Source organism: Nicotiana tomentosiformis, chromosome 5 (assembly GCF_000390325.3).
Source record: "Nicotiana tomentosiformis chromosome 5, ASM39032v3, whole genome shotgun sequence".
Lineage (NCBI taxonomy): Eukaryota > Viridiplantae > Streptophyta > Magnoliopsida > Solanales > Solanaceae > Nicotiana > Nicotiana tomentosiformis.
This window is the reverse complement of record NC_090816.1, coordinates 84,445,167-84,458,333: the sequence shown is the minus strand read 5'-3', so window position 1 is coordinate 84,458,333 and position 13,167 is coordinate 84,445,167. Positions and strand designations below refer to the sequence as shown.

At 36.2% G+C, this 13,167-nt stretch overlaps 1 protein-coding gene across 4 annotated transcripts in view; it reads left to right on the top strand.

Annotated features, from left to right (window-relative positions):
• Positions 1-12,809, top strand: part of LOC104120656 (MADS-box protein AGL42-like) — a 42,331-nt gene extending 29,522 nt beyond the window's left edge. For all 4 annotated transcript variants that reach the window (XM_070175041.1, XM_070175040.1, XM_070175039.1 and 1 more), the window contains 5 exons: positions 11,017-11,078; positions 11,183-11,282; positions 11,428-11,469; positions 11,568-11,609; positions 12,459-12,809. In XM_070175041.1, the coding sequence (XP_070031142.1) occupies positions 11,017-11,078; positions 11,183-11,282; positions 11,428-11,469; positions 11,568-11,609; positions 12,459-12,608 (396 nt within the window). In that variant the 3' untranslated portion in view covers positions 12,609-12,809. The remainder of the gene's footprint in view (positions 1-11,016; positions 11,079-11,182; positions 11,283-11,427; positions 11,470-11,567; positions 11,610-12,458) is intronic.
• The last annotated feature ends 358 nt before the right edge of the window (positions 12,810-13,167 follow it).

Below are 13,167 nucleotides of genomic sequence, written 5' to 3'. Positions count from 1 at the left end.
CTTTAATGCTTCCTAATTACCGTTCATCTTAATAATGACGGCCTAATCTCATACCATACTTTGGAACCTCTACCCCTCTATTGTCGATTCACCTCAATATTGATCAATAATCTACCACTGATAACTTGAAACCTCTTACGTAATACCTTATCACTAGGGCTCAATTCTCATCGGGGAACATTTGAAGTGATTTTCCTGATCCACCTAGGGACAATACTATACTTCAAGTTGCTAGCACCATAGATTTCTTTTCGTGCCTTCTCAGTTGCCTTTAAACATAAGCAATTATTTTTCCTGGTCATTCTGCCACTTGTTTGATAAATACATGGCATATCTCATTGCCCATGAATACTGGAATTTTTGAACTCATACGATCTCAAATATCACCTTTTGATTTTTTTCTTCTTCCCGTTCATTAGCCACGATAGGTGCCACTTTCTTATGGAGTACATACAATGTTGTAGTGAGACTGTTGTTACATGACCATTTCTTCTTTATATCATTATGCTTAAGTTGAAGCCTTCTTCCTTATTTCCTTAGCTAGTCTTTCTTTGTAGTACTTAAGGGAGACCCGTTGACTCCTGTAAAGCTGCGAGTTTATTACATCGTATACCTGGAAGAATTTTTGATGTTCTTACTCGCTTATAATTATCCTTAGTTACTTACATTTGTGCCCTTGTGCTTGTAGGGTTGCTTCTGAACTGAAATGTTTTACTGTCTTCTCAGTGGCACTGTATTTTATTTTTGTAACACTTATACGGTACCTTTAACTGCCCCAATCCTTATCTGAATATTTCTCAAGGTTTACGATGTTATCATATTTGCGAGACTGAATTCCCTATGTTGGGTTTCACTATGTTTATGTTGCACATTCTGCTAATATGTCTGTATTCTCTTGTCTAGCCATAACTAGACTCTTCGTGAATCAACTACTAACTACTCGTTAGTCTATTCTCATATCTATATTCCGCGTAATCTCCATTGGGATATGTCCTTTGTTTGAACTTACCTCTCGCATTGGCTCCTTATGTATCAAGTATTTATTCGTACTTATTTATCAATAACATCCTGGGCGGGAACCTTTACTTCCTCTCCCCGGTGTCGTTCTTGCATAATGTTCTGGAGTCGTAACATATCTGTGGGATCTGAATAAATGCAATCTCATTCCATTTGCCTCATCATCTTTGGCGTCTTTTCACATCTTCATTGACATCTTACTCATCTTGCGGTAACCCTTCTATACCAAGGATAACTGAATTTTTTACGTGCGAGGGTGACGCCTAGTGTAACTGGCACACTTAGTCCCTTAAGCTTAATTCTGCTCACAGTGCTTGCTTTAGGGAAGCGTCTTCCTGAATGACCTTTAAAGGTTATTCTTCTGTTGTCCATTCTATTATCGCCGGAACGCGATATCTGAAATTCTCACAATGTCGACTATTATCAAATCCTTCGGTCCCGAATTCATGTTCAGTTTATCTTATTCACTAGCCCATACTAATTTCTATTACTCCGGAGATATAACTTTTCCTTATGGCAATCACGTACGAGTTACCAACTAATTTCTCGAAATGGGGACATGACTTTATGGTTTATACTCTTTTATTGTCTCAAGGCCTGTCACCTCTTGTCTTTTCCTTCACTTGACTATAGAATCTGTAATCTTGTCATATTTTAATTTACCGTTATCATTCATTCATCACATCTTACTCATAATGCTTTATTTACTCTCTTTCTATTCTCCCGCTAATATTTTTTTCTATAACTTTATTCTAAAAACTTCAACAAAATATTATTTCACTTATAGCTCCCCTTGCTTCATCTCACTAGCTCTTCGGAACGCCTAACATTCTCTCTCCTTTTTTTTTTCTAGAGACGGGAGTCATACTAAGGTAAATATTTATCCCTTCTAGGATTCCAATATCCATCTTCTTAAATTTTTGAACATTCTAGTGTTTATATCTGACTGTACTACTCTAGAGTGCACCATCTGTGTGTCTCACAAGGAGAACTATTAACACGTTTGCAATATCATTCTGAAATGTGAGCAAATGATAACAATCCATCCACAATTTTGGGTTACTCTAACCCCAGCTGGATCCTGATATCCCGTCCTTCTCTTAAACTATATCTGTTAGCTCCCATATGGCATAATTGAGATAGGTGTGGTCAATTGTATATATCTCTGTTACTATTGAAAGTAACTTAGAATGCTTATATTTCTCTGTCTGAATTGTAAATACTGATAATCTTCACTAACTGGGTACCTCGAATCCTTCTTCACCTTGCTTCTTTTACTTATTGAAACTTGTATCTACCTTCTCTCGTTGCTTTTTACCATATGGGTGGATAGATATTCATGTCTTAGGACTCTTTATCAAGAAGCTTACACGTCTTAGTACACACATGATCTGTTGAAGACCTAACATTTACTCATCATAAGCATGATGCAAAATCGAGTTCCTCTGACTCAACTCATCCACAACCACATTCAATCTTTTATCAACTGTCTTTCTGGATGTAGGTATCGTTGTATTACAAATAAAATAGTATTTAGGAGTTTGAATTCTTACAACTGAATCTACCACACGATCTAAAGTAAGAAGAAAGAGTGACAGTCCTAAATGTCCTGTAGCTTTCTGCTTATAAGAGTGGTGCACAACCCACCCATAAACAAAACTCTACTAGACACAACTTGTAGACTCCCTAAAACAGAACTGCTCTGATACCACTTTTGTCACGACCCAAACTGATGGGCCGTGACGGGCACCCGGTGCCTTACCTAACCGAGCACCAATGTAACATATCTTTCTTATCATACCATCACGGGTAAATGGGCTAGAAGGGTCGTCATGATATAACCAGAATAAAACATAAGGGAATACTCGACATAGGACGACCCAACATGGAAATACAAACTTATACATGTGACATACAAGCCTATAAGGCCGACATGATCATTTGTACACTCAAAACATATGCCGACAAGGCCATACAATCATCTCTATACATGACATATGTCTACAAGCCTCTAAGAGTGCATAAATGTCATAAAGGTTGGGACAGGGCCCCGCCATACCAATCAATAGATGTCCAAATTATACTGACCAAATAGGCAACTCCGGAGCAAGTGGAGTGCACCAACACCTTCCGCTGAGCTGATAGCCTACTATGAGGACTCTCAACCTGTCTATCGGGACCTGCGGGCATGAAACGTAGTGTCCCCAGGCAAAAGGGACGTCAGTACAAATAAAGTACCGAGTATATAAGGCATGAAAGCAGTATATAAAAGACATGAAAGAAACAAGGAGTAAAGAACTCAACCTGTAAGTCTGAATAGCTCTCTGAATCATGAAACATTTATAATGTCATGCATATGCGTATAAATATCACGTCATGCATAGGTATGTGCGTACATAACATCACTAAGCCTCTGAGGGCATCCCATCATATCATCTCGGCCTCTATGGGCGAAATCATAAACGTAGACCAGCTGATCAGGTGGTGATGCGTATATATCGCCACAACATTTCCCCATACACCATATACATATACTATACGTGTATATGACGCCATCAAGTCATGGGTCAATATACATGTATCAATGAATGCAATGCATAATGAAGTAAGATCTCTCGGAATGTCATGAGATCAATATGCCTTTGGTTAATATCATGAAATAAACTTTATCAACTTACTTATTTACTGAGACCCATGAACAAATGATAAAATAATAGACACATGGGGAATCAAGAACATAGGCACCCCTAGTACTTCTAAGAATAGAATTATTTTTAAAAGTTGCGTGCTTGCTCGTTTCATTGCATCATATGGATCATGCCAAAAGGAAAGAAGAGATAGACTTAACATAACTTAACTCCATTGAGTCCTTAATACCTTCCAAGCAATTTTTCAAACAACTCAATTCAATCTACCATAGCATAAAGAGATTCAAAATCAGTGTTGAGTAAAGGCTAAGTCCGCAACTTAAACTAGTAGCTCGTTTATGTAAATTTGGGCAGCATCTCCCCAGTAAAAAGAGCCTCCTCCAATACCATATACTAACAAAAATGAAAAGAGTAATCAAGCAATACATAATTATCAATAACAAAACACCATATAACAACAAGAAGTCACAACTATTTCACGACGAGTGGCAAGCTAGCTCCGATTGAAACCTGTATACCCCACATCACCCCTTATAGCCTTATTAATTTAACTTAACAGTATTATTAACATGATAATGAAGTCATCCATCAATGATTACAACCTTATACCATATATTTATAACAAAGAAAATAATCCATAACTCCAACTATCCTCAATTAGCAACTTTATTCACTAGTTCATGTTTAGCCCATCTATTTAACTTAATCAACATCAAGACAGCCTTAAGAACATGTAAGAACATAATATAATTACCTCCTATAGTGTATTCAAGTCTAAACATCCCAAAAACAACTCGAAACAGTCCACCACAAGTCGAATAACTCGAACTCACGGCTTCCAATCACCGTCCCGTGAGTTCTAACTATTAGAAAACGAATTTATCAACCTTTTTTGATATTTAAAATATTAAATACAGATTGTAGGAATTTTCTTAACTATTAAATACCTTCCAAAACGCAAACTACAAAGAAAAAGAAAGGCGATATAGCGATACTTACGTTGTAGGGATCGTTCTAATATTATCGCTTCTTGATTTCGTACCCGGGATGTTAATCTTCTTTGAAACCCGAGATCTTAAGGGTAAGTTTATGGGTCTTATTTGGTTGTGGTTTCTGGAAAAATGAAGAAAGAGACGACATAAGGGATATAAATATCCAATTTGTTAAAAAGTCAAAAAGGTGCTACTTGGCACCCTAGCATTGGTCCTTCTTCCCATGCTTATACCTTTTTATCCTGATTTTGTATGAATGAACGATTAAAAGTGTTGGAAACTAAATTCCATGACCTTCAATTTGGTATATAATATGTCCCAAAAAAACTCATATAACACACGAAAGGTATTGCTCAAAAAGCTTTAGGGATCCACCTACTTGTCACCTTTGCTGTCTGCGCAGTCTCACGAAACTGCAAATATCTCTCTGCTCCGATGTCCAATTGATAAACGGTTTAATGCATTACAAACTAGACTCGTAGATCTTAAATTTGATATATGGATCATCCTGTAATTCCAAGTATATTAGGAGAAAAGTTCTGATACATTTGACCTAATATTCAGCACATTATGAATGTAACTTGTGATGACCTTTGCCAACTTTTGTTCCAAAACTCGCTTGACTTCAAAATGTAACACGCGACTATCATACGACTAAAATAACTCATAACATAACCTCTTTATCACGTTAAGAACCCTAGTATCACACCAAAAGTACACGTTATAACATTCCCAACTTGTCGACATTCGACGAAACTTATTTTCTTCAATTTGCTTAGCTCCTAAGCCTTTCAACCCTCTTGGTAGTTGTTATCCATGATCTTAAAGATTTGTAACCTCCAAGGTAACATGATTAACTTATTTTATGTACTTTCAAAAACGATCTCATTTCTGAGCTTACATCAATTGACTTATGATGTACTTTCACGTACGAAAATATAGGGTGTAACATGCATTTTTTTGTTGGCATTCAATAACTGCAGATGGTAGGAGCATTATCTTCCACTTTAACTTCATCCAGCATTTTGCTCCCTTTTGCTAGAGTTACTCGGGTTTTGGTATCAATTCTATCTCAAAGAGTTGCAGCAAAATATATAGTAGACCACTCTATGGACAGGATTACCAGCGAAGCTTAGAGATAACACAAGCTGAGAACTTTCTTGCTCTACTATATTTTTTCCCTACATAAAATTCAGCTGAAACATGAAGTTAAACCAGAATAAATAATTGAGGGATCACGAAAGTTAGCGTAAATGGAAGAGTTTCTGGACATTAGGAATTTGAGGTTTATTATTTGCTTCCATCGAAACTAGCAAATTGATTCATTTTTTCTGAACCGTGATCAGTGGTTTATACTTTTGTTGAATCTTTAAGCAAAAAAATTATTACCACACTTTTCTTGTGTTAAAGTTTCAAAGGTCATCAAAAAACATTGCTCTAGAGGGTTAATGTTCTCGTTCAAAAGGTGAAGGAGATATTATTTCTCAACCAGTAAACGTTAAGGAGGTTAAATGAAATTTACTCTAAAGTATATGTTCTTCTCACCGAGGGTCTTTCGGAAACAGCCTCTCTATTCCTTCGGGGTAGGGGTAAGGTCTGCGTACACACTACCCTCCCCAGACCCCATTAGTGGGATTTTACTGGGTTGTTGTTGTTGTATATGTTCTTCTCACCAAATAATTGTTTATGTTAATATGGTACCAGAGCCTAGCAGTGTCAGCTTCTTCCAATACCCACAATCCAACGTGAATTCTCTTTCACATTTATACCGTTTCTCCTTCTCCTCCTACTCCACTTAACCATGGTCATCACTTCATTTCAGAAGTATTAACGAGAATGTTTGATTATGGACTTCTATTATTTTGTGTTTAACTCGTTATCCAGAATTAAAATACACTGTACGATTGTCACTTTGGAGTGAAGAAAATGGGAGGTGCCTAACTTTGTTGACAACTTTGTTGAAAAAAATAGGAGATGCCTAACTTTGTTGACAACTTTGTTGAAGAAAATGGGAGGTGCCTAACTTTGTTGAAAAATTATAGGACTAAATCAACAACAAGACATCTTCTTTGTAGTAGTTGAATGGCATCTCTTACTATAAATAGAGACCTCCATTCTTCATTTCAATTACATCAAAATAAGAGAGAAGCAATGGAAGTTAAGAGAGAGTAATCCACAGATTGTAGTTTATGAGAAAAATAGTAAGTGTGAGTAATATTATAGTGAAGTGTTTTAAATAAAGAGTGTTATTTCTTTCAAGATTGTAGTAGTCTCTTGACACTACTAAATTGTAATATTATAGTTGTTATATTGCTCCGCTAGAGTATTGTATTTTATCCATTAAAAGAGTTGGTGTCGTTGTTACTCTCTTGTGTTATTATTATTTGTCGTGGATATTATTCCTGGACGGGATTATTATTTTTCCCAATAACGTGGTATCAGAGACATGGCAAATAATGGTACGCTGTCTTTTCAGTACCCCCGTGTCACAAAAGATAATTATAAGAAATGGTGTTTACGTATGAAAGCCATTCTTGGCTCTCATGATGCGTGAGAAATTGTAGATAGAGGGTATGCAAAATCCGATAATAAGAAAGCTCTGCCTCAAAATGAAAAAATGTCTTGGCAAAGACAAGGAAGAAAGATCAACAAGCCCTCACGCTCATCCATCAATGTCTGGATGATGCCATGTTTGAGAAGGTAGCAGATGCTACCACCTCAAAGGAAGCTTGAGAGATTTTACAAAATTCTCTTCAAGGAGTTGACAAGGTGAGGAAGATAAAACTTCAAACTCTAAGGGTTGATTTTGAAGTTTTAAAAATGAAAGAATCCGAATGCATTTAAGATTATTGTTCAAAAGTGAAGGCTGTTGTAAATCAATTAAGAAGATATGTGGAGGACATAAAAGATGTCTGTATGGTAGAAAAGATCCTTCGCACTTTAACACCTTAATTTGATTTTGTAGTTTGTGCTATTGAGGAGTCTAAGGATTTAGACTCTATGATGGTAGAGCAATTGGAGGATTCTTTACAGGCCCATGAAGAAAAGATCAGGAGGAGACAAGAAGTGCCATTGGAGCAACTTCTTAAAACTCAGGCATCTTTCAAAGATTATGGAGGTAAAAAGAGCTATCGAGGGAATGGACGGAGATGAGGTCGTGGCAGTCATGGAAGAGGAAGAAGCAACGCTAACAACTTCAACAATGAAGTTAAAATCCACCAGACATTCAGAGGTCGTGGTCGTGGACATAGAGGAGGAAAAGGACGTGGCTACTACCAAGAAAATAATGGACAAAGGTATGACAAATCAAAAATTGAGTATTATAATTGTCATAAATTTGGCCATTGCTCTTGGAAATGTCGTAGCAATATTGAAGAAAAATCTAACCTTGTTGACCAACAAGAAAAAAAAAGTTGAGTCAACATTGTTGATGGCACTCAAGGAAGAAGACAAAGATGATTGCAGCTCGTGGTATTTGGATAATGGAGCAAGCAATCATATGTGTGGATGCAAAGAGAAGTTTATGGAGATCAATAAAACGGTGAGAGGTAATGTGTCCTTTGGAGATACCTCAAAGATTCAAATTGAAGGGATATGTACGATTCTGATCTCCTGTAAAGATGGTAGTCATAAGTTAATTCAAGATGTTTATTATGTCCCAAAATTAAAAAATAATATTTTAAGTTTGGACCAACTTCTTGAAAAGGAATATGACATCCACATGAAAAATATGCATCTTTGGCTTAGAGATTCAAGTGGAATTCTAATTGCTAAAGTGCATATGGCTAAGAATGGATTATTCTCTCTGAATCTTAAGACAATTGATGCAAAATGTTTGAAGGCTAATGTGCAATATGAATCATGGTGTTGGCACATGCGATTTGGGCACTTAAATTTTGAAGCGCTCAAATCAATGGGAGAAAAGAACATGGTGCATGAGATACTATCAATAAGCCATCCCAATCAATTGTGTGAAGCTTGTCTTCTTGGAAAACATGCAAGGAGGAATTTTCCAAAGGAGGCCATGTCAAGATCAACCAAGCCGCTTCAGCTTGTTCACACTGATGTGTGTGGACCAATCAATCCACTTTCCTTTGGTAAAGAAACTATATCTTGTGCAGTTTATTTGAACAACAGTCTCCAACAAAGAATGTTAAAGATCAAACCCCTCAAGAAGCATGAAGTGGAAGAAATCCAAGTGTTAAGCACTTAAGAATCTTTGGGAGCATAGACTATGCTCATGTTCCACATCAAGGGAGAGCGAAGCTTGACGATCGAAATGTCAAGCATGTGTTTGTTGGCTATGATACTAGTTCAAAAAGCTACAAGCTATACAACCCAAGTAGCTGCAAGATGGTAAATCGCGATGTTGAATTTGATGAAGAATTGGCATGGAACTAGGAAGCTAAAGAAGAAACTTCATATGATTTTCTTACATAGTTTGGTGATGAAGAAGAACCAGAGACCATGGAACCTGGGCCAGATACAACTCCACTTCCTTCTCCAACAAATGTTGTATCTCCCTCTTCTAAAAAAAGTTCAAATGAACAACCGCAAAGGACAAAGAGTATTCAAGAGCTCTATGAGGACATAGAAGAAGTTACTAATTTTGATTTTTTATATTGTCTCTTTGTTGATAGTGAACCAATGAATTTTGATGAAGCTGTTGAAGACAAAAGGTGGAGACAAGCCATGCAGGAGGAGATCGAGTCAATAGAGAAGAACAACACTTGGGAGTTAACAACTCTTTCCAAGGGTCATCGTGCAATTGGAGTTAAATGGATATACAAGGTAAATAAGAATGTTGATGGAGATCTGGAGAGATATAAGGCACGACTTGTAGCTAAAGGCTACAAGTAAAGGCAGTGCATTGCCAAGAAGGAAGTCAAACTCAAATATGTGAAGTCTCATGATCAGGCTGCAGATATCTTTACAAAGCCTTTTAAGTTTGAGGATTTTCATAGATTGAGATCAAGTCTTGGAATGAAAAAGAAAAATCAAAATTAAGGGAGAGATTTGTGGGGCTCATATTAAAGAAAAACAAAGAAAAAAATGTGAGATGCCTAACTTTGTCGACAACTTTATTGAAAAAAATGGGAGGTGCCTAATTTTGTTGAAAACTTTGTTGAAGATAATGAGAGTTACCTAACTTTGTTGAAAAATTATAGGATTAAATCAACAATAAGACATCTTCTTTGTAGTAGTTGAATGGCATCTCTTACTATAAATAGAGGCCTCCATTCTTCATTTCAATTACACCAAAATAAGAGAGAAACAATATAAGTTAAAGAGAGTAATCCACAGATTGTAGTTTGTGAGATAAATAGTAAATGTGAGTAATATTGCAGTGACGTATTTTAAATAAAGAGTGTTATTTCTTTCAAGATTGTAGTAGTCTCTTGACAGTACTAGGTTGTAATATTATAGTGGTTATATTGCTCCGCTCGGGTATTGTATTTTACCCATTAAAAGAGTTGGTGTCGTTGTTACTCTCTTGTGTTATTATTATTTGTCGTTGATATTATTCTTGGACGGGATTATTATTTTTTCCAACATGAATTTTAGAACCAGCACTAAAACAATACACTGTAAAGCACCTATATAAACTACACTTAGTCTCTTTTATTCAAGCGTTTGAAATGCCAATTTTCTTGAAATAAAAGCCCACAGAAGGGCCAAAGCACAACAAGCCTACTCATCATCAAAGCAAGTCCAAGCCCATGCAAAAATGTCAGGTCCAGTTTCGATCTCTAACAAACTAACTTATAACATAGGTCGGAAGAGAGATATTCAGAAAACCCGATTTCCTGTCTTAAGCACCTGACTCAAAAGAGAAAAGAAGACCGGACTAAAAGAGATCTCACTTTCGACGATTGAACTTGACTTTTATATCCAGATTGGAACTGTTCTGAGAAGGTCAGGCCTCATGCCCTTCTTCTCCAAATATATTATTGCTATTTTGCTTTCAATAACATAATATTGCAGTATTATTTTTATTTTTTTCACTATTATTCCAACATAACATGCCCGGTCTTTGCCCCAAAAAAATGAAAATACATTTACGTGGATCCATTCACTCCCTCATTATTATGTGTTTATATTATAATAAAATATGTATATATATATATATATATGTGTGTGTGTTTATATTCAATCAATAAATGAAATGATCACCCCAAAGTGAACATAAAGTTGTTAGTAGTGATGTAAAGATGGATTTTAAATAAGCAATTGTTTTTTACCTCTCATCATCTGCAGATTGGTTGGTTCTTGGAGGAAACTTTATTTTATATCCTCCTCCGGGAAATTTTCCACATGTTTTCTCCTCATGTTATTACATAATTGATTTTGATTTGCAGCACTTGAAGGAAGAAACAGCAAACATAGCAAAGAAGATCGAGATCCTTGAAGTTTCTAAGAGGTATTGTGTTAGCAGTTACTTTTCCCCCTGCATTCTTCAACGTGATACTCTCTCTTTTATATTTCTTGGCATATTCAGTGCAATCTTGAATTTGAAATGCTTAGGAAGCTTATGGGTCAAGGTATTGGATCATGTTCAATGAATGAACTTCAAGAGATTGACAGCCAGCTGGAAAGAAGCCTGAAGAACATCAGGGCAAGAAAGGTATTAATGTACCAATTTAAATTATATGTGTCCTACAAAGTGGAGTTGATTCCCTTTTCTTCTTCTTTGGTAATTGGTGACTCCTAAAATGTTTAAGTGATTGACCTTCATTGATTAAACCAGTTCTTTCTTGGTCATTTTCTAGACTCAATTATTCAAGGACAAAATTCAACGGTTAAAAGCCAAGGTATGATGAAACAACTTCAATGCATTTCATGGGTTTTATTACTTACTACTTCTTTAAGTGCTCCCCGTACTAGTAGCCTTTTGTTTCCTCTTGTGCAGGAAAAACAATTGCTTGAAGAAAATGAAAGATTATCTGAAGAGGTGAATTAATTGACTCTCCCATATATCTGCTCTGTCGAATAATAATGTATCTTGTCAAAGTGGCCGAGGTCATGTTTGTATCATTGTTTTCGTATATTCTTCTAACTAAATTAACTAAAAGGGTTTTAGATCAATGAAGCTCTACAGCTTATGAAACTGCAAGTTCAATTCCAAAAACCACCTGCGAGAGTAAACGCTGCAATTATATTATATGCGACTAATGAAAAATGCTAAAGCAATCTTAGACCCAATAATTATAGTCTGAAGCCTGTTTAAACTATGAGTTTAAGTTATATTATACCATTGATGCAAATTAACCAGCTAGAAGAGGTCGTTAATTACTCAGCTTTCTAGGTTACCATATCAATCTTGATATGACGAGTTACTTGTTGTTGTAAGTCCGTTGAGTTCCATTTGGATGTGCGAAGTAAATTTGGACTCTTTATATGGTCTTGGGCAATCCTCATCTCATGAGCTAACTTTCGGGGTAAGGTTAGGTCCAAATTTCATTTTCTTATCGTGGTGTTAGAATCAGGCCATTCTTAATTTATTGTTTACTCGATATTGGACCTCCATCTTATATTGTCCACGCTCGAGATGTCCAGTCCTAGGCGTACAGGGGCATTGAGTCCCATATTGCCTATGAGAAAGAAAATTGGACTTCGTTTTGGATAATCCTAACCTCATAAACTAGCTTTTGGAGTTGTTAGGTCCAAGGTCCCTTTTCTTATCAAAATCAACTTAATCTAGTTGTGTAAAAGTTCTAAATACTGTCAGTGTCCAAAATATTACTCCTAAAGTTTATGCATGACCTGGTTTTGTTGACAATTCTTATCATCATGATGATAGTGTGGGCTAAGGCGGCAACCAGAAGCACCACCACCTCCCCTAACACGAATATCCCAACAGAAAGAAACGGCAAGCTGTAGCCATAGCGTCCAGAATTCAGAGGTGGAGACTGATTTGTTTATTGGTCTTCCTGACATTTGTTGGTCGTAGCTGCTGGAATAATTTTCTCAAATTCGATACAAGCATTAAAAGCATGCAAATGCAAAAAATAAGGTATATACGAGTGCAAGATTTTATTTGTCTTTTACCCCTTTGCAGCTTCTTGCTAAATGTATCTATATTTCCATGAATAATGGTTGTAAAGAAGCCTGATTTAATTGCATATTCATATAGTTTATTCTCTTTCATGCAGTATTAATTCTAAACTTTTTTCTTTTCTCCCAACCCTTCAAACTTTATATGGAAACTGAAAAAGATAGTGAGTGGCTACTACGAGTTCATATTTCCATTGTCAGAGCATAAAGAAAGCAAAAATTTCCTTTTTCATATCACAAAAAAGAAAGGAAAAGAAAAGCTCATTCGGATTCTAAAGGCATCTGGTTATAGATGGTTGAGGCATGAGATTGGTAAAAATTTCACGGCGTGCGCTATTTGGTCACCACATTATTTAACTTGTATCAACTTTTAAAAAAAATTAATTAGTATTCAAAGAACAGATAACTTAAGAATATTTTCTCCTCCCTCCTCCTCCTCCTCCTCCTCCTCCTTA